General features: G+C 56.2%; 2 protein-coding genes across 2 annotated transcripts in view; both read right to left on the reverse strand.

Annotated features, from left to right (window-relative positions):
* Positions 1-20,311, reverse strand: part of CHAT (choline O-acetyltransferase) — a 50,279-nt gene extending 29,968 nt beyond the window's left edge. The window contains exons 1-7 of the mRNA XM_060033680.1: positions 20,050-20,311; positions 17,936-18,038; positions 14,780-14,971; positions 14,009-14,127; positions 11,627-11,680; positions 7,702-7,882; positions 5,629-5,806 (exon numbers count right to left, since the gene is read on the reverse strand). Coding sequence (XP_059889663.1) covers positions 5,629-5,806; positions 7,702-7,882; positions 11,627-11,680; positions 14,009-14,127; positions 14,780-14,971; positions 17,936-18,001 — 790 coding nt within the window. The 5' untranslated portion in view covers positions 18,002-18,038; positions 20,050-20,311. The remainder of the gene's footprint in view (positions 1-5,628; positions 5,807-7,701; positions 7,883-11,626; positions 11,681-14,008; positions 14,128-14,779; positions 14,972-17,935; positions 18,039-20,049) is intronic.
* Positions 20,312-22,164: 1,853 nt separating this feature from the next.
* On the reverse strand, positions 22,165-23,790 carry SLC18A3 (solute carrier family 18 member A3). The gene has a single exon (XM_060033681.1). It carries the CDS (start codon positions 23,788-23,790, stop codon positions 22,204-22,206), a length of 1,587 nt encoding a protein of 528 aa, XP_059889664.1. The 3' UTR covers positions 22,165-22,203.
* Between the last annotated feature and the right edge of the window lie 2,120 nt (positions 23,791-25,910).

Below are 25,910 nucleotides of genomic sequence, written 5' to 3' on the forward strand. Positions count from 1 at the left end.
TCCTGATGGAGACCCTCATTTGGTTTTATCCTGTCCACTCTTGCCCTCACGATTCTGCTTATTCTGGTCTCCCCAGCAAGTTGGTAGGCCTCAGGGGCAGTAACGGTACCAGCAGGTCTTGTAGCCCTTGGCCTCCCCGGAGGGCACTCCATGTGGGCTGTGCCCCACTGGCAGTTACTGGACCTCCATGAGCTCCACCCTCTTGATGTCATGGCAGAGGGTCAGGGGCTGGGCAGCCTGGGGGTTCACAGAGGCAGCCATCCTGGTTGGGGGATCAAGGAACCATCTCTGGAAAGAGAGTGGGTTGATGAAATCAACTGCCCCTCTGGGTCTCAGCTGACCCTGTGAGAATTCAGGGGTGGATTTTGTCTGAGTTCAGGCTCCTTGGTCCAGGCCTCCATCAGGACGAGCGGAGCTCAGCATGGCTAAAGCCTCCTGCTGGACAGTGCCAGCCTGGGCCCAGTGCCCACGGACTGGGTCTCTGCCTGGGTCCCAGTAAGGGAGGTGGAGCCCTTGGGACTTCAGCTGAGATACCCCGGAAAGCTCAACCCATTTCACAGAATTAACTGTGGTTTTACTGTGAGCCAGAAAGACCCCCAAGCCTCACAACCACAGCCAGCAGCTGCTCCTGGAACCAGGAGAGAGGCTTCCCCGAGGTTAGGGCTTTGGGAGCATCATTTGCAACAATGACCACCATCCCCTGCTGTTCCAGTGTCCCCTGTGTGGACACAGCTCTCCCCCCTCCCCCTCTCCTCCTTCCTGGACTCTTCACGGTGACTGATTGGCTATTCCCTGTGTTGTTAACCTCTTCTGAAAGTGTTCTATTCACCTTCTGCCTCAACTGGAGGGTGGCCCCCCAAGGACCCACCTCCCTGAACCCCCTCCTAAGAGACTGTTGTGTCCCCTCACACTCACCAGGGGGCCAGGTTGGTAGGGGGCTTCCCCTTCTCTGTTCCTGCTCCTAAATGACTCCTCCTCCCTTTCCCTTTGGAGCTGCAGCTGTTGGGCGTCCACCCCTCCCATCACACCCTCCTCCTTGCTGCTGGGCTCCACTGACTTCTTCACAGTGCCCGGCCATGATGACCTGGGCTCCTGGCTCAGCTTCTTCCTCCCCATCAGCACTCTGGCCGTCCTTCCGGTAGCTTGGACGTCCCCGTGTGTGTGACCTGGCTGGCATACTCCTCTCTCAGCCCCTTGACTTCTCACTTTTGACGGTCTAACCTCAGTACCCACTCCCACCATCACATCTGGGGATGTACCTCTACCAGGAGCCAACCCCCTCTGAAGCCTAGTTCAAGCATGCCGCACCCTGACCACACTCTTGACTCCTGCCTCACACTCTCTTACCTCCCACTGAAACACGTCTCACCTCTCTGACACCCCCAAAACCCTTGGGCCCCACTGCCTATTTCAACTCTCCACCACCCTCCCCTGTCTTTCACTTCCGTCCTGTGATGGGCTGAACTATGTCCCCCCAAAATTCCCAAGTTGAAGTCCTAACCCCCTCTACCTCAGAATGGGACCATATTTGGAGATGGGGATCTTTACAGAGGTAATTAAATTAAAATGAGGTCACTGGGATGGGGCCCTAGTCCAACATGACTGGTGTCCTTATAAGAAGAGGAGATGAGGACACAGACATCCACACACACAGAGGGAAGACGATGTGAAGACACAGGGAGAAGATGGCCATCCATGAGCCAAGGAGAGAGGCCTCAGAAGAAACCAACTCTGTTGACATCTTGATCTTGGACTTCTAGCCTCCTGAAGTGGGGGAAGATAAATGGCTGTTGTCTAAGCCCCCCAGTGTGTCGTACGCTGTTATGGCAGCCTGAGCAGACTAACGAATCTCCTTACTCAGTTCAGATTCCAACATTATAGTCATTCCCCTGCCACACCTGCCCCCCACTCCCTCCGTTATGCTCACCAACCTTGGATGAACCCAGCAACCCACCTTCTCCTCTCCTGAACCTCAGGACCTGAGCACTATGTGGGGGGGAATGCAAAACAATGCTAATTAATTTCTTCTAAAATGTATGACCCCAAGCCCTCAAATACAAGCTCGACATAGTCCATGAATCTTAGCAAGTTTCCTGAGTAGGCTGTCTTTTCCACTTTGCAAGAGGCTGTTCCATGTATTCTCTTCTGCCTCCAGTGTCCCACCCTCGCCTCTCTTGGTGCATAGCCGTGGCTCTGCGGATCTGAAGCCAGAAGCCTCTAGTGAGGAACCTCCTCTTATTCCTGCCACCACAGCCACATCCCCGTGGACCTCGGACCCAGCTCCTGTTTTCCCTGTACCAGTCAAAGGCCTCTGATTCTCTGGGTTCCATTTCCTTTTGCCTTTGCGAGAATTCCACCCCTCTGTTTGTCTCCTCTCTCCTCATTAACAATTTCACTTCCTGGATTACTTCCATGCACTTGCCTCTCCTACTAAACACACTGCCCTTGAGCCCCATCCTCTTCCCACCACTCCCATTTTCCTGCTCCTTCTAGTACCAAAGTGTCTGAAAAGAACCACCCACGCTTCAAGATACTACTCAGTGACCGTCTCATCAACAATTCCCTCCTGCTATTGGGTGGCTTCCATCAGCATACAATTCACCCTTCCTAGCACTCTAGTCTGACTTTGGTGAAGGTCACGGATGACTTAGGGTTGCTAAGCCCAGGGTTTCCTCTCTGTCTTGCTCTTCCATGAGCTCTCAGCAGCATCCCACGTGGTCAGCAGCTCTCTCCTTCCCTCTTGGATTTTCGTGACTCATCTCCTGGTTTCCTCTTGACTTCACAGGCTGCTCTTTTGCAATCCCCTTTGCATCTTTCTCTACCTGACCTCCAAGGCCCCATTCTTCTGTTTCCAGATGATCTCATCCAAGTCCATGACTTTAAATATCACTTCTGTGCTGATGGCTCTCAAATTTATATCTCTGTACCGACCTCTCCCTTGAGCACCAGACACATAGATCTAACGACTCAAGGCGTCTCAGCCCAAACATACTTGGAAAGGACTTCTCCATTCTGTTGCCACTTCCCTCACCTGGTTCTCATCTCAGTGAATGGTACCACCATCTACTCAGTTGCTCACATCAAAAACCTAGGACACTTGCTCATTCCTCTTTTCCTTATTGTCACTTCTAGTTTGAAACATATCTAGACCCCATCTGTGTCTTTCCATCTTCACTCTCCACTCTAGCCCAAGCTGCCTTAATCTTTCATTTTTACACCAAAATTGTATCCAAGTGGTTTCCCTGTTTTCCCTCCATGGGAAGGGGCGCTCCAGAGAGGAGAGTTCTGTGAAAGATTGGCCTCCCGCTGTGCAGATGACACAGTCAGTGCTAACTGGATTAATTAGATTTCCAAAGGGAAGGCGTGTTTGCGCCCCCTCCTTTCTGCGGTGCTTCCTTTAGAAACAGCACTTCCATCCAGAAAGCCAGATCAAGTGCCATTAACAAATTAATTCCGATTAGCGCACCCAAGCACTCAAAGCCCAAGGCAGTCCCGGGCAGTTCTGCAGAGAGATGGCTTGGGCCTGGCCTGCTAATAAAGTGGGAACCGTACTGGAAGCAGAGGCGATTCTTTTGATGCCTGTCTCTTTCCCTGGAGGGGAGAAGAGTGGGATTTGATTACACCATGGTCTGCTGAGGGAATCAACTCACTTTCAAATCATAAGTTATTAATTCCCCCACTTGGCAGTGAGTTCGGTGAGAACAGGGTCAACTCTTACACCTCCCTGTGACCCATGCAGCCTCCGATCTAAGACCAAACACTTTAAAGTGCCCAAGAATCGAATGAAAGAAAAATTCATTGGTAAGTGGGAAGTAAGTCTGGGGCCCAGTATTCTTAGTAGTCCTTCATTCTTTTTGTTTTTGTTTTTGTTATTTTGCGGTACGCGGGCCTCTCACTACTGTGGCCTCTCCCGTTGCGGAGCACAGGCTCCGGACGCGCAGGCGCAACGGCCATGGCTCACGGGCCCAGCCGCTCCGCGGCATGTGGGATCCTCCCGGAGAGGGGCACGAACCCGTGTCCCCTGCATCGGCAGGCGACTCTCAACCACTGCGCCACCATGGAAGCCCAGTCCTTCATTCTTTTATTTAACAAATATAACTGGGGACCAGCTGTGTTTGGGACAGCAGATTTCAGCAGTTAAACCAGGTAAGGCCCCTGTTCTCCTGGACCTTATAGACTTGGGGGGTGGGGCAGGACAGATAATCAGCACGAATCAAACAAATGAAAAGCTGACTTCAGAGGGTGAGAAATGCAATCAAGATGAGAAAACAGGACAAGGGGACAGAGTGAGCTGGGGAGAGCTGGGGGATACTCAAGGAGGGGCTAGGGTGGGGCACCTGAGCTGAGTTTGGGATGGTGCAAGGAGCCAGCCAGCCCTGGGGGAAGAACTTTCTAGGGAGAGGGAGGTGCCTGTGGCCATACATCCAAGCCCCACCACTTTCTCATTCTCTCAGTACATTTAGCATGGCCACCTTTGCCAGCCAGACTGCTCTCCTCATGGTACTGGCAGGTCAGACATGGCCCTGCTGGGTGGTCGACTTTGCCTGCAGTTGGTGTACTTGCCTGGACACTGTCCCTTCCTCCTGCCCCTCTCACTCATGTCAAGGGCTTTGCTCAATTCCCACCTCTTCCTACAAAGCCTTTCAAAAGCCTCCCAATTAGAAGGGCTCCCTCCCCTCTCTGAGGTCCTGGAGCGTTTATTGGGCACCTGCTGGCTCTACTGCCTTACATGGGTAGACACTGCGTTACTACGTCCTTAAATCTGCTCCCTCATCTGTCATCCCTTCCCCGATTCCTCTCGAAGGGGCTGCTCAGGGCCAGGGGTTCATCCTTTCTGTCCCTTGCACTCCCTAGGCCTATCCCAGGTCCTCAGCTTACAGACACTCAGGGAGTCCGAATGGTCACCCGGCTGCATCAAAACCTGAGGGGCAGACAGAGGTTCACAGAAGCGTCACCCCTCATCTGGGAATCTCTAATGTAGACAAGAAAGGAAGGCTCTCCATCCGGTTTCTGAGAATAGGGCTCGCTTGGGGTTTGAAAAGTCGTTTCCAGAAGGATGATCTGAAAATTTTAAGGCTCTTCCTGGATTTCTTATGGGAACGCTCAGAAACTTTCATAAGAGCAGCAGCCTGAAGGATAAGGTCAGCTTGAAGGTGAAGAGTTCCGGGACCGTGAAATCACAGGAAGGAGGCAGCCAACCACCCTCCCAGAGGTGGGCTCCATCCCAGATCCCCACCTGACAGCTCTCCCAGTGACTCAGACTCTTGAAATGAGTACCATCCCTGCCCACCGGTAAAACACAACTGCTTCATTGCAGCTGGCCTTCATCCAGCTCATAACCTTCCCTCCCTCAATATTCCTGGACATCCTCAGATTCCAGGGCTAGTCAGCCTCACCCAGAAAGCTAGCACGTTGTCAGATGAATTACAAGGGCACAGAATGTGCCTTCAGTTTCAAGGCACCTCGGCTGGCAGTAGGACAGGCCATCGGTCCCGGGCTGGAGGGAGGCCTGAGCTCCCCGCGCTATGGCAAATGAGGATGAGGCACGGCGCCCGACCCTGGAGGGAGGGGAGCCGATGGGTGTGAGGATGAGATGAGCGTGGAGACGTACTGGGCACTGCTGCTAACCTTTCACGAGGACCGTCCTGGCCTCAGCCCACTCGCTCCTCCCGTCTGACGTCAGCAGGCCGATTGGAGGTAAGCGTTCATCCTCGTTGGAAGCCATTCTGACTATCTTTCTCAACTGAGTGAACAGATCCCCCTCACTGAGACGGCGGAAATTAATCACAACATCCAAGACAAAGAACTGTGGGGGAAACAGGTCAAAGACGTCACTCAGGGCGGTCAGCCCAAGGCGTCGGGCCCTCCCTGAGCCTCCGCGTGGGGGCAGGGCGGGGATGCTCGGGCCCCTGGTTCCCAAGGTATGTGATGGTTCTGAAGAGTCATAATGTGGGGACCAGCCCAACACTGCTGACTGTGCTGGACTCCAAACTGCCCCAAATCAAAGAAGGTCAGATTAAACTTACTGAAGAAAGCTTGTTTCTGTAGTTCCTAGATTACATAAAACCATTATGTTTGTGGGGAATTGAGTAGAAACGGATACAACTGCTGTTGGAGGGCTGTGTCAATCAAAACTGAAAATGTGCATGCCCTATAATCCAGCAGTTGTTCTTATAAATACATACTCTAGCCTAAGGCTTAGAGAAACGTATACTCTTGTGCCCGGAAAGACATATAAAGGAATGTGCATATCAGCCTGTTTGCAATAGCAAAGCGGTACAGAGAGCCCAAATGTCCTCCAGCAGGGGAATGGTTAAGTAAATTGTGGTGTACTCATCCAGTGCATGACTATCCAGCAGTTAAAGGGAATGAACTAGCTCTAGGTACAGCTACGGGGATAGATCTCAAACACACTGGTGAGTGGAGAAAAAAGCAAGTCAGCGAATAATATGCAGAGGAAGGTTAAAATGGAGACACAACACACAAAATGCTTTACGCGTACGTGTACACAGATACATGTGCACCTGCGTGTGCTCTGTGTGTAAGGCTTGTGAGCTGTCGTTCAGCAGTTTTGAAGCTAGAGCCTCGGGCATTGTAAAGGGTTTTATTCCCAGCCCCAGGTCAAGAACGCTTGTTAGCTGGTTGACGTGAGTGCCTGGTCCCACACGCTGGACAGCATACAGGTGGCCTGGCTCAGGGTGGGAGCCTGAGAGCGTTTCTGGAAGGGGTGGACGCTAGGGTGCGTGGGCGCTGGGAAATTCTGGGTTTGACTTTTGAACGAAGATGGAGAAAGGTCCTCGTTTTGTGGCCGGCCAGGCGTCAGGTGGGCTTCGAACCTGGGAACGGCCATCCTCCGATGGCAGACTTTAGGGCTCCCGGCTTAGACTGAAAATGTCAGATAAGCCCAAGAAGAAAACACTGTAGAACATACCAGGGGAGTCCCCAGGGTGGGTGTCACACTTGGGTTTTGACAGAAAACAAAACAGCTTTTAGTCAGATGGAATATTTATGTGGAGCCTCAATATATAGAATATACTGTCTGTTGTCAGAAGTCCTCGTGCTCGCCCTGTCCCCTGGGCCCCCATGGACTCTTTTTTGTTCCCTGGAACCCAGTCTGAGGACCTTGTGGGCTTGTGACACTGGCAGACCTAGGAGGACTTCTCACCCTTGGACAAGCCACTTAACCTAAGTCTCGTTTCCTCATCTGTCAAATGGAGATTCCAAGGTCCCCTCTGCAGGGCCATCATAGTATCAGATGGGATGAACGGAAGTGCCAAGCCTATGGTCTGGACATGGAAGTCCTGACAGTCAGTCTGTAAGCTGTCTGTCTGTCTGTATGTGGTCTCCAGGAAGGCCACAGCCTGGGTGACTGCATGTGGAAGGGCTAAGGACATGCTGGGTCTCATTAACGACTCTCAGTCCGTCCAGGCGGTTCTTTGAACCTGACCTGGCTGGTCAGGACTGAAATGGGAACCCACTGAAGGCATTCTCAATTGATGACTCTCCTCGTTCTTAAAATCCAACCAGCGGAGAGAAATGGGACTGACCAGGACTCAAGACACCCCACTTTGGGGCCACCCTGCCCCAGCTCACCGTGTGACTCCGGGAGGGGGTGGAACACCCTTGGAGAAGCAGGAATGGAGGAACACAGGTGCACCCCTCCCCAAGCCTGAGAGGCTGCAGCAGCAAGGGGCCGCCTACCTGGTCGCAGCAGGCCACGATGACGTGCTCAGGCTCTGGCATGACACTGCTCTTCTGGGCCACCAGTGTGTCCTGGGTGTGGCCAGGGAGCCGGTAGGAGGAGAAGAGCCCGTAGTACTGCTTCATACAGAGCTGCTGCCCTGACAGCTGGCCCTTGGCACAGTCAGTGGGGATGGAGTGGCTGGAGGGGAGGGAGGGGAGGGAGGCAGGGAATCAGAGTTGATTCTACTCTAACCTGATTAGGCAAAGTGGAGCAGAAACACCAGAACTGCATGACGATGGCTGTCAAAGAGCTCGATTTGCCACTTTCTAAAGCAGTGGAGTGCCCCGTGGAGCCCCTCGGGGTGTTCTCCGGCCTCCATTAGTCTGCCTCGCCCCGGCCTCATGCACTGCATGTGCACAGGTGCGGATCTGGCCATTTCAGCCCTCTGGGCCTTTGCTTCTGCTGCTCTGCTTGGCACACTTTCACCCTCACTCCTGCTCTCAACTAATGTATTTAGAAAACTTCCTCTACTCTTTTTTTTTTTTTTTTTTGCGGTACGCGGGCCTCTCACTGTTGTGGCCTCTCCCGTTGCGGAGCACAGGCTCCGGACGCGCAGGCTCAGTGGCCATGGCTCACGGGCCCAGCCGCTCCGCGGCATGTGGGATCTTCCCGGACCGGGGCACGAACCCGCGTCCCCTGCATCGGCAGGCGGACTCTCAACCGCTGTGCCACCTGGGAAGCCCCCCTCTACTCTTTTTAGAGCCTACTCCTTCATCACCTCTTCTAGAAACCTCCTCTGAGTTCAAGGTGGAAAGTTCTCTTTCTCCTGTGGTCTCAGCGTGTCTCGTGTACTTTCTTCCCTCCTTTTTTCTCCTCCTCCTTCCCTCTCACTTTCTCTCTTGCCCTGTCTTCCCTCCTTCTGTCTCCTCCTCCTCTCCCCCTTCTGCCTTCCCTTCCTTTTCCTCTTCCTCTTCCTCCTTTTTCTTCTCTCTCTTTCTGTCTCTTTCTCTCCTCCCTCCTTCCCTTCCTTCCTTCTTTCCTTTCTTCCTTCCCTCCTTCCTCCTTCCTTCCTTCCACCCCTTCAGCCAACAAATGTGACTGAGCACTCGCCGGGGCCAGGCACCAGCATCTGGGCATATAGCTGCAAACAAGACCTGAGTTTCCTGTTCTAATGGGGCGCAGGTCTGCGGTACGTAGTGGGGCAAAGACAGCAAGCAGGTAGTGAGACAGGGTGATGAGACAGTGACTGCTGGGGCAGAAGGAGCGACCAGGGACAGCCTCACTGTGGACCAGACCTGTGAGCTGAGCCCTGAGGGTAAGAAGCAGGCAGAAGGTGTGCTGGGTGGAGTGTCCCACGGCCCTGCTGCTCCGACTGTGGGTGTCGAACTGAACTGTAACAACCAGCTCACGACAGGGTGAGTGTGGGACTCCAGAAGCTTTCAGAAACTTGTAACAGGCTGACAGAGGACGTTTGTGTGTGTTGAATCTAACGATAAAACAAATGGTGTCGTATTTTGTACCTTTGGGCCATTTTTCTGCTAATTCATTTCTGCGGTGTTTTACAAACACTACTAAATTAAAAGAATATATTGGTCCTTCACCATAGATCATTTGAGGAACACTCGTCCAAGGTGAAAGGAAGCCAGTGCATTGAAACTGAGTAAAGAGGTGGGGAGACTTGTGAGTCTCCTTGGCAGTGGAAAGGTGGTACCGTTTCATTCTTGGGGCAGTGAAAGCCCCAGAAGGTGAGAGCTTTCAGGGGCAGGATTTGATCTGTTTTGCTTCTGTAATGGCCCTGGTTCTGTGTGGAGAATGGGTGGAAGTGGGTCAAAGGAAGAACCAGGAAGGAGGCTGTGGGCTGCTGGGAAGGTGATGGGCCTGGGGAGGGTGGTGGGAGGAGGGGAAGGGAGGCATGGGAATGGGTTCTGGAGGGAGAGTGATGCACCTGCACTTGGACTAGATGAGCAGGCGAGGGAGAAAGACACCTCAGGTGATTTCTAGGGTCCTGGATTCACCACTAGGGGTGTGTGGTGCATTTACTGAGATGGCAGGACAAGGTAAGGGTCCAGCTGGGGTGTGGGGAGGGACCCCAAGGGCCCACTGGGGATGACTCAGCTTGCAATGACCGGGAGGTGCCCTGGTGGGGACGTCAGGGGGTCAGATATTGGAGTGTGGGGCTCATGGGGACCGACACAGCTGTATTCTGTGCTGTTGAGGTGTCTGTCTTGCCAAACGGTCTGAGAACATTTCGAAGACAGGAATGGGGCCTTATTTCCCTTCACCTTCCCAACATCAATTTGCAAAGTGAGCAAATGAATAAATGAGTAAATGGAGCGTCTAAAACAGGTGCTTGGGCAATGGCATAAATTTCCAGCCTTATGACATTTACGGTGATCAGATGTGGGAACCTTCACTTGGATATGTACAGGTATGCATGTCTGTGTGAGTGTGCCCACATGCATGCACACAAGCGCACGCACACACACGTGGGAGTCTGGGGTCTAGACTGTCAGCGATGGAAGGGTACAAGGTCGTGGGTGGTGCCCTTCCTCCTCTGCTGTCCAGCTGGACAAGGTAAGGGATGAAGCTCTCTGAAATCAGAGAGTTGAGTGTCAGTAGCACTGAGTTCTGGGGGATGGCAGAGCTCTCCCAGCGAGGAAGAGAGACACCAAAAAAACACCACGAGTAACAGTAGCCGGAAGGTCTGGTGACCCAGCGAGGGAATGGTACGGAGAGGAGTGAGCAGACAGAAGTCTAGGAGCGTTTGGTTCAGAAATGCATGAAGAGCCTGCTGTGTGCCTAACTTAGGGCTGAAAGCTTTGAAGGCATCATCTCATAGGACAGTTGCAGCAGCCCCAAGAGGCTGCTACTATTATTATTTCCATTTGACAGACAGGGGTATATAGCTAGGAGTGATTACTCACCCAAGATCGACACGTCCTGTGTTGTGGGTGTCAGAATTCAGACTCAGGTCTGCTGACCCCAGGGCCCAAGCCCTGAGCTACTCTGCACTTTGGGTCTGGGGGCCTGCCCCCTCCTCTCCACAGGAAACAGCCCTACCCTGGAGGGGCTGTAGGTCTAAGCCTCTCCCACAAGTCTGGGTAAGACTCAGTTGGATCAAGTTAAAGAGAAAGTGAAGTTTGCCCCTGTGCCTTCCTCACTCTGCCACCTCCTGGCTGTGTGATCACGGACAAGACCCTTAACCTCTCTGAGCCTCAGCTTCCCCGTCTGTGCAATGGACATTGCTTTGGACCCTTCTTTCTTTCCAGCATCTGATGCCCTTATATTTCCTGCCTCTGGGGACTCTGAGACCCTCTCATGGGGTCCCCCACGCCCTCTCACTCCTTCTGCTGCTCCTGGGCACCTGGTGCTTGGCTGGAAAAGGGACTTTCCTCCTAAAATCAGTGATGATCCACTGTGCTTATGCAGCTCTCTCCATCTGTCAGGACACCTTTGGGTCCACTGAGTCAGCTCACCCATTTCTCAAGTTTGATAGGGTTGAGGAAACAGGCTCAGAGTGGGGAGCCCATTCCTTTCACGTAGTGAGTAACAAGGCTGAACTCACCATCACCGCGCTCCAACAACTTTTCCTCCCCCACCTTTTGATATGCTCTCTATATTCCTGACACGCTGAATCATGGCATGTGTATATATAAGACGTATGGAGGGAGGGGGGCATTTTAAAGAGATCAAGGAGGGATCGTGCTTACCCTGGGCACAGTAACCATGAATGGCTAGGCCAGCTGGGGTAAAGGTCATTCTGATGCTCAGGAAGTTCAAGGGGGCTGTTTGCTCTGTGATGGGAGCCCAGAACACAGAGCTGGGAAAAGGCAAGTTCTCTGCCCTCTGGGAGCTCCTTGGCTAGTGTGGTAGGGGGACAGATGGGTCAACAGACTGTGCCAGAACAGGGTACTACCCTTCTCAGGCTGGGCTGTGTCCTACCTGTCCAGCAGGGCCTTGTAGCTGAGCACACCGGAGATGAGGTTGGCTGCAAACCTGCAGAGAGAGATGAGGCCTTAGTATTTCCTCTCCAGGGCCCAGGCTCCCTCCCTCCCTCCATCCTTCAGCTCCCTTCCTCCCTCCCTCCCTTCTTCCTTCATTTCTTCTTACTTCTCTCTCCACCTCCCTCTGCCCCTCCCTCCCACCTCCACTCTGTCTCTCCCAAACTCATGGACCACCCACCAGATGTCTGGCCTTGATGGTACACTAATCAGGTGGGGTTCCTGCTGCCCCGCCCCTACCCCCATGCTATTGGTCCTTCACAAACCTTGGATTAAAAATGGTCCTGAGGAGAGAACTGGGGGGGAGGAGAGGAAACTGGAAGGTGACTGAAGAGGAGGAGGAGGAGGGAGAGGAAGCCAGGAGAGGCCACAGAGCAGGCAAGAGGGGGTTGGACAGTCAGGGATGGGGTTCTTCCGGGTGAAGGCCTGTGCTGGGGCTGGACTGGGCCAAAACCCCGGGGTTCTGGGAAATCCAATCTCCTGGGGAAAGTCACTCATTTGGTCCCCTTAATGCTAATGAAAAGGAATGTGGGTGCTGGCGTGGGGAAAAAAGGCACCAGACAACCTTACCACGGGACCCTGTCATCTTTTTTTTTTTTAAATCTTTATTAGAGTATAATTGCTTTACAATGGTGTGTTAGTTTCTGCTTTATAACAAAGTGAATCAGTTATACATATACATATGTTCCCATATCTCTTCCTTCTTACGTCTCCCTCCCGCCCACCCTCCCTATCCCACCCCTCTAGGTGGACACAAAGCACCGAGCTGATCTCCCTGTGCTATGCAGCTGCTTCCCACTAGCTATCTATTTTACGTTTGGTAGTGTATATATGTCCATGCCACTCTCTCACTTTGTCACAGCTCACCCTTCTCCCTCCCCATATCCTCAAGTCCATTCTCCAGTAGGTCTGTGTCTTTATTCCTGTCTTACCCCTAGGTTCTTCATGACTTTTTTTTTCTTAAATCCCATATATATGTGTTAGCATACGGTATTTGTCTTTCTCATTCTGACTTACTTCACTCTGTATGACAGACTCTAGGTCTATCCACCTCATTACAAATAGCTCAATTTTGTTTCTTTTTACGGCTGAGTAATATTCCATTGTATATATGTGCCACATCTTCTTTATCCATTCATCTGATGATGGACACTTAGGTTGCTTCCATGTCCTGGCTATTGTAAATAGAGCTGCAATGAACATTGTGGTACATGACTCTTTTTGAATTATGGTTTTCTCAGAGTGTATGCCCAGTAGTGGGATTGCTGGGTCATATGGTAGTGCTATTTGTAGTTTTTTAAGGGAACCCTCCTGCACTGCTGGTGGGAATGTGAATTGGTGCAGCCACTGTGGAGAACAGTATGGAGGTTCCTTAAAGGACTCTGTCATCTTAACGGCCCGTGGATGATGAGCCTGGCTTAATTGCATCAGGAGGAAAACGCCCCCTTCAATGCAATTTTGAGAACTGTTTCCGGAAGTTGTTCATCCATCCACACACTTCCTTCTGCCCAGGGAAGGCCTGGCTGCAGGGGAAGGGGGAAGACTGCCCCCGGCCAGCAGGTTGGCCAAGCTGGTCTTGGTGAAGAAGGAGGGGGGCAGGGGTCTTCCAGCATAGTTGAGCCCTGCTCAGAGGCCAAGGTGGGCCCTGCCTCTTGTTTTTTTTTTCCTCCCTCTGAACTGTCCCCATGCTGTGCCACTTTTGGGTCTTGAGGCCAGAGACCTGGGTTTGGCTCTGAGAGACTCTGGCAGGGAGACCCTTCCTCCCGACCCGACCCTTGCGTAAACGGCCCCTCCATTGTCATCAGTGGGCCCAGAGGCTGTTCCAGGGGCTCAGTGAGCTCTGAAATTGCAGCAGATGGCAGAGACTCTGGCAGTGGCTGGCGGGAAGAAACCATTTCCACTCCCTCAGAGCCTCTGTCCAGAGCTGGGGGCTGCAGGGCTGCAGAGGCCCTCTGAGATAGCCTGGGGCCGTGGGTCCCAGTAAGAAGCCCCAGCCTCAAGTGCTGGCAGGATCAGAGGCTACAGGCTTCCTCCCAGGGCCTCAACCAGGCCCAGACTGCCATGGGGACACCTGGGGGCCCGTGACCTCCCCACCCCACCCCAAACAGATACATTCTGAGGAAGACCCTGTGTTTGTTACCCACGTGCCACTTGCCTAACCTCCTTCTGACACCATGGCCTGGATGCCACTGTCTCAGGGCTATTCGGCCTCAGAAAGCTCAGCCGAGGCATGAGTTTCAACCTCTCCTTCCTGGTGCTGGTGCCAGGCCCCCTCCTCCAGGCAAGCTCCCAAGCTGTGAGCCCAGGGTCACGGGGGCCTCACCTTAGCTGGTCACTGGTATCTTGGAAGTGCTGCCGGGCAAAGATCACAGCTGGGCTGGAGTTGACAGGCAGGGCCAGTCGGTTATTGAGATACATGTCATTCAGCCAGTACTCAGACACCTGCCAGGGAGGGTGGGGAAGGGTGCCATTACCCCCAATGGCCACACACATCTCGCCTGTGGAGCGCACCAGTCCCATCCTGGCAGCCCCAGGGGAAAATGGGGACCCTTCAGTAGATCATGTACTTTTTTCATTCATTCATTCATTCCACAAACATACGCTGAGCCCCATTTACGGGCTAGGGCCTGTGTGCTCCCCGTCTACCACGCCTGTCCTTCAGCTTTGTCCCACACTATCTCCTTTCTTCCATCCCAGTGTTCATCCTGGTTGTTTACTGCTTCATCCATGCCCCCTACCCTTTCTTATGAGTGTCTCATTCCTGCCTTTCACCCCTCTCTGCTCCCCTGACCTCACGCTCTCCTCTGCTGCTCCCATCCCTGTTACTCATCTGCCGCCCATTTCTGTCCCCCACCTGCCCCCATCTCTGTCCCTGTCTGTCCCCCATCCTTATCCCCATCTGTCCCCATCCCCATCTTGTCTGTCCTTCACCCTTGCTCCTCACTATCACTCTGTTGTCTCCCCCATGCCTGTCCCTCCACCTGCCCCATCTTTGTCACCTACCTGCCCCTCATCCAAATCCCTCTGTCTCCATGACTGCTTTCTGCCCCCTGACCCACAGGTTCCTTGTTTGCCCCCTCCCAGCAGCTCTTACCCAGTTGGCTGTCTTCTCCCGCCGTTCCAGGAGCTTCTGCTGCAGGCTCTCACCGAGGCCACCAGGAGCCCCAAACCGCTGCACAATGGCCTGGCTCCTCCTGAATTGCTCCTCAGGCACCAGATGCTGCATGCACCGCAGGTAGGTGGCCAGGGTCTGCTGCAGCGGGGGCACGGGGAGTTTGGGCAGCCCCTGGAAGAGAAGGATCAGAGGCTTTGGTTCCTCTTCTCATGTGTGGCCCATGCCTGTCCCCAAATTGATGCCCTGTGTCTATTTCAATCTGCCCCATCTTTGTTCCCTATCCTGGGACTCATCTGTTTCCAGGGCTCAGCTCAGCAGAATTGTGAACTTAGGAAGCTCCTGTTAGCTTTCTCCCACGCCCCATCCTGGTCTCTAGGAGGGGATAAAGTGCAGAGGAAAAGACCTTGAGGCTGACACCAGACAGACATGGGTTCATGCCCCAACCCTGCTGCTGACCACCTGTGTGATCTTGAGCAAATCACCCCTACCTCTGTGCCTCAGTTTCCTACCCTGTAAAACAGAAGTAATAACCTCTATCTCTCATAAGATCAAAGAGATCATGAATATGAAAGTGCCTACAAACCATAAGGAATGAGTGTAAGATGAAACGGTCCTGTTATTGGTATTGGCTGCTGGCCACTCTTAATTTAGGACTTGTTCCCAGCTGGGGCTCCACAATCCAGTTGATCTCCGGACCCAAAGGGTGTGACTTTAATGGAGAGATCTGGACAGTTGAAAGGTGGTGTGAGGTATAGTTCACTGCTTGCCCTAATGACCAGAATTCTGCATGATATTTCCTGGGAAGGTGACTCATGCACTGGTCTCCTTATTAAATCCCTCCCAGTTATGAAGCACAGGGAGGGGCATTTAGCTCCTTGTGGGTATGGGGCGCAGGTAGGGGGGAAATGCACTGGAAGTTTTTCCACTCTTAATCTCTCCAAACCTCAGCTTCCTCATTCATAGGACATAAATAACAATTCCTATGTGAGAGGGGCACAGAGAGAATTAAATAAGAGAAACAACTGGCCCCAATTAGGCACATCATAAAACGTTATGATATTACTATCCTTATCCCTCCAGATGGATTCCTAAGAGAAAACCCGTAATACCTGGGGGCCCCCAAAGTGTCTCAAGAATCTAAGTAGAACTCGCCACCCATGTCCTCCTGATCTGGGCTTCTCAGTTTACGAGCTCTGTCACCTTGGGATCTTGTGTGCGTTCAACAGTGTTATCGCTTAGCCTGGGAAGGAATTTTTGTCCCATTTTCAGATGAGGAAACTGAGGACCAGAGGGTGAAGAGGCTAGTCCAAAGTCATCCAGCCATTCTGTGGCAGAGCCAGGACCTGAAATCAGTCCCCGCCACCACCACACCCGCCCCCACCGACAGCCCTTCTGCTCCTTCCTCCTTGGGCGTTCTCTCCCTTGCTCCCTTTTCCATCCATCCTTTTCCCTCTTCCTCACTTAGCTGGTCACAATCGGAAACCAGGACTCTTCATGCTACTACTTAAACTTTACAAAGCTGGCACATGGTGGGCTGCCTTCTTTTCAGGGGTTTCTCCTCTGTGGGGTGGTGGGGTCAGTGAATTTTCACCCCGGCCAGGCTGTAGAGTGAAGGGGGTCCATTGAATGCTTACCTGTGCTCCGCTCCTGCTGCTGCAGGGACTGAAGCGGACCCGCATCCCTGGGAGCTCTGGGCAGGCAGACCCCAAGTGTGAGGACCCCAAGTGTGAGTGAACCGGAGCGCGTGCGCTGATGAGGGAAGGGGCTCTGCCTGTCTGAGCCTGTCTCTAGAGTTCACTGCCCTAGGGGGAGGGAGGAGGGTGTCAGTGCCAACTACGGGCTGCTCCTGCCCTGGGTAACCCTTGAGGATGGGTCCGGGCAGCATTCCAGGTTGCTCCGCGCAGCATTCCAGGTTGCTCCGCGCACTCCCAGAGAGCCAGGTCCAGCCTCCCCACCAAGCTGCTCTAGTTCTCTCTTCCTTCTCTTGGGGTCTTGGGGATCTGTGTGGTGGGTGAGTGGGGAAGCATCTACAGAAAGCGCAGTCCAGCTGGTGGCTTGGCCAAGAGTGCCAGCAGATCTGGCTAGAGCCCCTGCTAGAAACAGGCTACCCTTCTTCGGAGCTCTGACAGTGACTCAGCCTGGGTCATGGGGGATCAGTGATGGGTAAGAAGGAGTGAAGCAGGAAGTCTCTGCACAGATGTCTCAGCCCCTTGGGGCTCTTCCCAGACTCTCGTGGACTTCTGGCCTTGCCTGGGTACAGAGGCAGGGACTTGTACAAATGAGGGTCTTTGGGCCCTGGGGTCTTAGATCAATAAACATTTCTGGGCAATTTATGTGAGCCAGGGCTCACATTTCTGGGCTGGTCTCAGGGACAATGGAGATACAGAGCCTGCTCTCAAGGCAGCCACAGTCCAAAGGGAGGGACGTGCCACGGACCAGAGGCAACAACAGAGGTGTTTGTCAGGCTGTTTGTCTGGACAATGTGGTGAGCAACTTCATGAGGAGAAGCCAGAAAGTTCTGATCAGGTTTTCAAATGAAGCCCTGGGGTTAGGGTTGGGGTAAAGAGGTGTCAAGAAGACAGGAACCGCTGTGTGCAACAGCCTGAAGATCAGATGTGTCGCTCTATCACTCTGGAAGGTGGGTTGAGTGTGGTGGGGAAGGAGGATGCCTGCCCAGGGTAGGGTGGCATTGTCTCAAACCAGTGGGGAAGACGGCGCTTAAGGCTCCAGGGCTGACAGCAGCTGGGGCTGGGATGTGACAAGGCTTAGAGTAGGGAATTCGGCCTCATCCTAAGGCAGTTCCACTGGGCTCACAGCCATTGGAGGTGGAACTTGGAGAGAGGGGAGGCCCTGAGAGAAAAGAGAGTGCCTGGCTCAGGTCAAGGTCTCTCCCTGGCCTTGGAAGTTAGGAAGTGTGGCTGTCAGCATTCCCTCAGTATTCCCTGACGCCACTCCCAGCTCCTCCAGGCCTCCCCGGGCTCCTCAGCAAACTTGGGGCAAGGCTGCAGCCTGGGCCTCCTGCCCAGGAGGGCACAGGGCTAGGGACCAGGCAAAAGTTGGGGGTCAGTCCCTCTCAGGACTGTTCTGGAAGCAAGAATTTGTGAGTGGGGAGAGAGGGATCCAAACGTCACTTACAGGCTCCTCCTCACTGCTGGGACTTTTTGCTGCCATCTTAGGGGGCGTTTTTTCGAGGATGGGCATCTTGGTGACTCCTGATTGGGGAAGCAGAGGTGTGGACCTGGGGACCGAGAAGCAGAGAGGCATCAATACAAGAGCCATCTAGACCGGACCCTTCACTTCCCATAGCCTGGTACCCTGCCTCTGTCCTGTGAGGAGGCCAGAGCTGGGCAGTAGCGTTCACAGCCCTCCTTGTGGGCCTGGTCCCAAACTCCTGACCTCCAGACCAGTCCACACACTGACCACAGTGTCCTCTCATTCCAGATCCATGAGGGGTCACTGGCAGAGCACTTGCGTTGTTCCTGCCTGGGACCCGATAGATATGTGCTTTGCAGATTAAAACCTCTCTTTCCCACTAGACTGTGAGCTTCTCCAGGGCAAGACTACACCTGCCGTGTTCAGTGCTTCACCTCTGAGCCGTAGCCCTGTGCCTGGCATGGAGTAAAATCAGTGTTGGGTGGCTGAGTACAAGGAATGCACGCGCACACGAATGAATACAAGGTCCTCTAAGGCTCTGGGCTCCAGGAGACGCTCGAGGCTTATCAGAGACTGGCCTGTGGCCAAGGCAGGGAGGACCCTGCTGGATGGGCTGTGACTTAGGCAGTCTCTGGTCGGCTGGCTGCCAGTGTAGGTGGCATGAGAATGCTGAGGGAGATGGTACAGGCAAGTTAGGCAGCCCAGGCCCCTAGGGGTCCCCTGAATAGGCCTGTAAGGAGGTGGATTAATTCTGAAGGTACAGTAGAAGTGAGCCAGGCCAAGAGGGGCAAAAGCCAGTTTGTAAGGTTACTGGGGCCCAACCTCTAACCCTAAGCATAAGCCTGCATAAGCACCCACCCATGCTTTCCACTCATCCATCCCCTGTTCTCTCCCAAGAGCCTAAAGCTAAGACTTAGCCCCTTCTACCCCCAGGCAGACACAGTGGGAGAGAGGGGCTGGGTGCAAGGCACAGCTGACCCTAAGACACAGCATCCAGAAAGATGGATAATCCCGGTCCAGGGGTGGAGGGGCCTGGGGTTGCCTGGTAGTGCTGGGCAGAGAAGGGAGAGTCCTTGCGGGCACTGTGCCCCCAGCACTCGGGACTAGGTGGTCCCCAGACCGGCGAGCGCCCTGTAGCACAGGGGTTGCCACGACCCACTGCAAAGCAGAAGCAACGGCGTCCAGATGAGAGTCGACCCCAGAGCCACGGGAATTCTGAGGGGGCGAGTAGGGCAAGGGCAAGGTGGTAAGGGCCCTATAGACAATGCAGCCAATACCTCCTCTTGCTCTGGCCCCCAGCCAGCCCATAGCGGGAAGATACCAGTCAAGCCTCAGAGACCCCATGTCTCAGAGAGGCACAGGAGATGGAAGTAGGATGGTTTCATGGGTGCCACATGGGAGGGCTTTGTTCCTGTCGGCCAGCTGCTCTTCCTCACTGGCCCTTGGGCTGGCGCCTAAAGGGTGTATTTGTGTCGGTATCTTTCTTTGTCAGTTTGGTGCCCTCCACTCCACACTCCCACCAGCCTGGCTTCTGAAGCCTGCCTGGAGGGGGCTCTGCTTTGCCCTGGAAGCCGAAGCCCAGCTCAGCCCGGGCACCACAGGCTGCCCGCGTGCTCCAGGGGCTACCTGTCACCCGGCTTATACTTGCCACTTGCGCCCACGCCTGCACCCCATCTCCCGCCTCCGCGAGAGAGTCGGAGAGAGGCAGGTGCATGCCAGCACTTCAGGGGGTGGGAGTGAGACCTGCAGACCCTCCAACTGGGCACGGAAAGTGCAGACCTTGGCACTTAGCAGATGGGGGTTCAGAAGTGTGGACACACACGTGAAGCCGCGAAGCTGACAGTCAAGCCTGTCCAAGCCCTTTCCCCCAACTTCGCACCATCCAGCTCCCCGTCCCCTGCCCCCACCCTCGGTGGAGAAACACCAGAGCCACAGAAGCCCGCAGCCTCCTGGCCGTCCCCCGACGGCCGCTGCCCTTCGGGACTCGGAGGACTCCGCGGGTTCTGGGGCCTCCCGGCCCCGGCGCGGTCCCTGGACGGAGCCTCCCTGCGCTCCCGGCTCCCCGCGCTGTGCTCCGCCAGTCCAGCCCTACTCACCTGCTCTCCTCGTCTCTGCTGCCTCGGCCGCCGCTGCACCGCACCCAGCAGAACTAGGGGCTAGAATGTGAGCCGGAAGGGATTCGGGGGCGCGTCAGCAGTGCGGGGGTGGGGGCCACCGCCTCAGTCGGTGGCAGAGCCTCCGACGTCGCCGGGTCCCCAGGCCTCGCGACTGGCTGCGAGCGAGCCGGCCGCGCCAGTCGCCTCCCCTCCTTCCTCCTGTTCCTCCTCCCTCCCCTTTCTCCCTTTTCCTCCCTCCCCCCAGCCCCACCCCTACCTCTCACCCTCTCCATCCTTTGTCCCCCCCCCCTCCACCCTGCCTCACCACTCCGCTGCCTTCCGGGATCCCACCTCCCGGTCCCCATCCCGTGCTCTGACGGCTTCCCGGACGATCTCTAGCAAAGGCAGCGGAATCCAGGCCCGAGATGGGGGGTGCAGAACGTGGCCCCGCCCGTGCCCATCGCCCTCAGCTCAGCCTTCCCCAGTCCCTGCGCTCCCCTAACCCCTTTATCCTAGCCGCGGCTGCCTCTGCAGAACCCGGGGGAGGGTTGGGTCTGGGTAAATCTGTGCCTCCCCACTGTCCAGGGCAGGCTCAAACCTTATTACAACTCCTTGTACAATATAATAATAATAATAATAAATAAAACAACCTGTTTATCGATCACTGCAGGTCCTTTTCTATTCCCACTCATCCCAGCTGGCACTACAGGGAATATGCAGGATACAGACCTGGGGATGCTTAGAGACACGCAGCCAGAGGCAGACATTCCTCCCAGACAATGCATTCCCCCCCACCCCATATAGATCCTTACACACGAACACACACAGACAGACTCACAAAGAGAGACCCTGCTCAGACAGACACACACACAGCCGGACACACAGAGTCAGAACAGACGTGCACACACCAGCAGTACAGACCCCCACAGACGTTGTCTAATACACAGGCGTACCCCAACACGGCGACCTCTCCATGCCGGAATCCGAGGACTCTGCAGCCTTCAGGAGGCCGCAGGTTGCAGGACTGGGAGTGGTGCACACACGCTGGTCTGGGACTCTGGGGACCCCCACTCAAGGTGGGGAGACTTCTCTGGCAGCCCTGGGCGCTTGCTTGCACTCAGGACCGGGTAGGGTGGGGTTGGTATCAGCTCTCACACTATCATTCTCTCCAGCCCTGACTCAAGCCCGTATAGCTGGAACACAGCGGACACATCGACAACTGTTCCTCCACTCCTCGTAGGATAGAGTCCAGTGGTCTAACGAACACACAATCACACGCACGCGTCTCGAGAAATCAAGCCCTTAAGGATGCAGCCGGTTTTTTTTCAGCTGCCCATAACAGTTCCACCCCTATTCTCTTTCGGAGACTGGACGGGACAGGTTGCCAGGCTCGAAGGGAAGGGAAGCTTGGGCGCCTAAGAGCTCTGTCTTAGACTCAGGGTGTGTCCTCAAGGGGCGGGACCAGCGCACCCGGAGGGAGAGGGTCCTCAGGCTCCCCCGGGCGGCGCCCTGGGGCGCTGCGCTAGGCCTGCGTGAGGGAGGGGCTGTCGCGGGCTGAGGCCGGCCTAGGCACCAGGGTGTTTGTGGGTGGGAGCCCTTGTTGAGTTTGCTTCTTTCGTATCTCCTTTTCCAGGTAGCAAAAGAGCAACAGGCTTCCTGCATGCCCGCTGGACTGAGACCCGGATTTGGGTTAGACCCATCTCACCCTCCCATTCTGCCCTGGCCCCTTGCCCGGCCGCCCACCCCATCAGTAAAGAGACTCGGTCTCGTACAGATATAGTTTATTGATTCGGCCCGGAGGCACCGCAGCGCAGCGGGCCAAGTTGGCACTGGGAGGAACGGAAGGAAGGACAAACAGGCACGGCTCTACATCGGGGAGCCCCGAGGTGGCGACCCGCGCGCCTCTTCGTCTTTGCCAGGAGCACATAAGTTCACGTGCCTCGGTGCTCCATGCCCCATTGGAGGAAAGGGAGGAGGACACAGAAAGGGTCATAAAGAGGGGACTCGGGCAGGGGAAATCAAGACAGAGGAGGGGCTGGGGTACTCGCTGCAGGAGGCGGGACCTGAGCCTGAGCTGGCCAGTGTGCTCACAGAGCAGCCACCTTGACCCGGGGGTGGGGAGTGGGCGGGTGGCCTGGAGGAGAAGCGGGGCTGCTAGCTGCGGGTGTAGTAGTCGTAGTCGTCCTCACATGCGTCAAAGGGGCCTGGCGGGCTGCGAGGCGCGCCTTCCCGGTCGGACAGAGGGCGCTCCCGCAGGCGCACAGCATCGTATAGACCCTGCGGTGGCTCATCCAGCAGCACATCGCGCTCGGAGCGGGAGCGCTTCAGGCGGCCCACGTTGCGCAGAAGCAGCAGGACGGGCGCATACAGCAGGTTGGCCAGGCCCATAACAAGGCTAAGCTGCTCAAAGCCAAGCGAGTGCACGATGTGGCCCGCCACTATGGGCCCGAGCGCATAGGCCACGCAATAGGATATGTCGGCAATGGCATAGACGCTGCCATAGACCGAGACGTGGCGCACGTCCACAAGAAAGGCGAGCGTGGGCAGCAGCGCCGTGTCCACCAGCGCAATGCCGAAGCAGAGGCCGCAGAGCGAGACCACTAGTGGTGCAAAGGAGCGGCAGGCGGGCACCAAGCACGAGCTGGCGCCTATCACTGCCAGCCCGAAGGCGCCGTACAGCCACTGCAGGTGGGGGTAGCGCGCTGCCAGTCGCACTGTGAGGTACACGCCTAGCACGTGCGGCACGAAGGCCGGCAGCCAGGCTATGCCTGCGTCCCACTCGGACGCCGCCATCGTGTGCTCCATCCACGTGGCGATGGTAGGCTCGAGAAAGGCGAGGGGGATGTTGCAGGTGGTGAGCGCCCCTGCCACCACGGCGATGTAGGGGTCCAGCATGAGGCGGTGGATAGGCGTGCCCACTGGCAGGTTGGCCCGCGCCCGCGCCGCGGCGGAGAAGGGCTTGGCCACGACCAGCAGCAACAGGGCGTCGAGCAGCGAAACCATGGCGAGCACCAGAAAGGGCGCGGTCTTGCCCACGAACTTGTGGAGGAACCCCCCGAAGGGCGGCGCCACTAGGCTTCCGAAGCTGATGAAGGCCAACGCCAAGCCCAGGGCACGACTGCGCTCCGGCTCCTCAGGATACTTGTCGGCGATCATGGCAATGCCAGACGTGTCCGCGAAGGCCGAGCCGAGACCCTGCAGGCTGCGCGCGGCGAAGAGCGTCGCGTAGTCCTCCGCAAAGGCAAACATCACTGTAGAGGCGAACAGTACGCCCAGGCCCATAAGCAGCGGCAAGTCATAGCTCATGCGGTCGATGAAGGTCCCGCTCAGGGGGTTCACCAGCAGCTGCAGGATGGCCTTGGAGGCAAACAGCACCCCGATCTTCACGTCCTCGTTGTCGGTGGGGTATTGGGGCTGCGCGGTAGACCTGTCCGGCATCGCGGCCGTCGAGGACTCAGAGGTGTTGACCGTGTCTGCACTGGCATTGGCCGGAGTGGGCGGCGGCAGGGTGGTCACACACACTTTGGAAGTCAGGGTGGGCTTCTCGCTGGCCGAGTGCACGTAGTAGGGCACGATGGGCACGATGACCATGTACAGCATGTTGTCCAGCAACAGCGCCACGCACACGATGACCAGCACCAGGCGCCGCTGCCGCCGGGGATCTTGCAGCGCCGCGCCCACCGCCTCCGACAGCTTGCTGGCTGCCGCCGGGGCCTGACCCGCCGGCGCCTCGGGTTCCATCACCCGCACCCCGCCGCTCTTCCGAGGACGCTTCGGCCGGGGCCGGGCGCGCGCGCCCTGCAGTGCAGAGACCAGGGCGCGGAACTTCGGGGAACCCTGCTCGCCGGGAAAGGCAAGGACCCTGTCCGGCGAGGCGCCGCCGCTGTCCGGAACCGAGCTCGGGACCCGCCGCCGCTGGGCTCAGGGGCGGTCAGGAAAGGCGGCCGTGCCAAGGCGCCGGAGCCGGAGACTGAGCGCTCTGAGGCTCGGGCGCGCAGGGAGCCACCCCCGCAGCGCTGAGAGGCCGCCTGAGCAGGCCGAGGGGCATGCTGCTGCCGCCCGCCCGCCGGCTCGCTCGCCCCGCCGCTCTCCCCTCCCCTCGCGTCGGCTCTTGCCTCCTCCGCCGCCGCCTACTCTTTTTTTCTTTTACACTCGGGGCTGTGACGCGGCGAGTCTCGGCCCCCGAGTGGTGCCCGGGCCACTTGCGTCGCTCATGCTAATGCGACGTCGGCGGGGCGGGGGCTGGGGGCGGGGCGCTGCCGGGAGGGGGTCCTCTCCCCAGATGCGCCAAGGCTGGAAGCCCCAGAAAGGGGTCTCGGTGCGGAAAGAGTCCTGGCCAAACCCCTGAGGATGGGTGCGCCGCGCGACAAGCGGGTTCTCCGCCCCAGCAGTTCTAGGACTCGTGGGGTCCGCGCCCGCTCTTCTCCCCACGGAGAGGGGCACACAGCGGCCGCTTTCCCCCGGCCCCGCGGGAGAGGGGGGCGCTAGGGGCTCCAGATCTCCGCCTTAGCCTGGATCTCAGCGCGCAGCGGGTAAGGAGTCCCCGAGGTGAGCCGCGGCTACGTCCATCTGTTCTCGCAGCTGGAATGTGGGGCAGTGACTGGAGGGGCGCCAACTACAGATCCCTCAACCCTTTCTCTGGCCCCGCCCCCTGGCCCCTTCCACGCCGGGGAGGGGAGGCGCATACTGCTGGACTGGGTTCCGACCGACCGGCCCTTCGGGAGAATGTCACAGCAGAGAACTCCAGACTAAGAGCATCTGGGGATTGAGGGGAGAAGTCGCTTCGTCCCCACCCGGGGCCCCCAATATCAGCTCTGCCCCGCCCACCCTACCGCTTTCCCCACCTCCTTCTCCTAACCAGTGCGCCCCCTTTCCGTTTTAACTGTCCGGGTCCGGCAGCTCCGCCTCTTCTCCCTTCCCGCCTCCTCACTCCCTCCCCGTTCTAACTCCTCCCAGGCAGTCTCGTCTTCGCACTACACCAAGCCCTCCCTCCGCTCCTGCGAGGTCCCGCCCCCTTCCCAACCCCACCCCCACCTCCAATCTCCAGAGCTGCCTCCAAGTCCCGGGTGGGCTCAGGGAGTGATGTGGCGGGGTCTACGCCTGGAGCCGTAAGAGACCCCGCGTGGGCGCCGAAACCATTTCCTGGGCAGGATCCAGCAGCTTTGCTCTCAGCAGAGGTTCAAGGGGGGGCTCACCTTAAGAGGGCCACACCCGCTGAGACGCCCCGTTCTCAGAAGACAAGGTGAGCCGCCCTGGCTTTGCGCTGGGCCTAATGCGTCCCCAGCGTTGACCATGGATGGCACATCGAGTCCATGTTCTGGTCTGCGGACTGGCCCGAGAGAGGCTCTGAGGCAGTGGAGGCTGGGAGATTTGTGCTGTTGAGATTACAGTTTGTCCCTTTCTTCCAGAGTCAGAGAGGATTCTTCCCATCCTTCTGGCCTCAAAAGCAAACTACCATTAGACACCGCTTCTTCCCTTACGGTGCTCCCCACCCCGAAGGAGGCATCCTGATACAGTGGAAAGAACTTGGGCTTTAGAGGCAGAGGACTGAGATGGCTCCTGGCTCTGCCACCTACTAGTTAGGGCGCCTGGGAGGAAGGGGGGGAATCACTTCACCTCTCTATCCCTCAGCTTCTTTATCTGTAAAATGGATAATAGTACCCACAGCTTAGGGTGCCTGGCACACAGTAAGAGCAATGTAAGTGGCTGCTGTGGTTATTATTATCATCTGTAAGATGTGTCGTTTTATCTTCATTTTACAGCTGTGGGTCTGGTAAAGAGCAGATAAAAGTTTCAGGGGTGCCCTGGCTTCCTGGCTTGCCCCGCTGGTTAAGCAGGCGTTATCATTCCAGGCTGTGCCT

Source organism: Delphinus delphis, chromosome 16, assembly GCF_949987515.2.
Source record: "Delphinus delphis chromosome 16, mDelDel1.2, whole genome shotgun sequence".
In the NCBI taxonomy this organism is placed as follows: domain Eukaryota; kingdom Metazoa; phylum Chordata; class Mammalia; order Artiodactyla; family Delphinidae; genus Delphinus; species Delphinus delphis.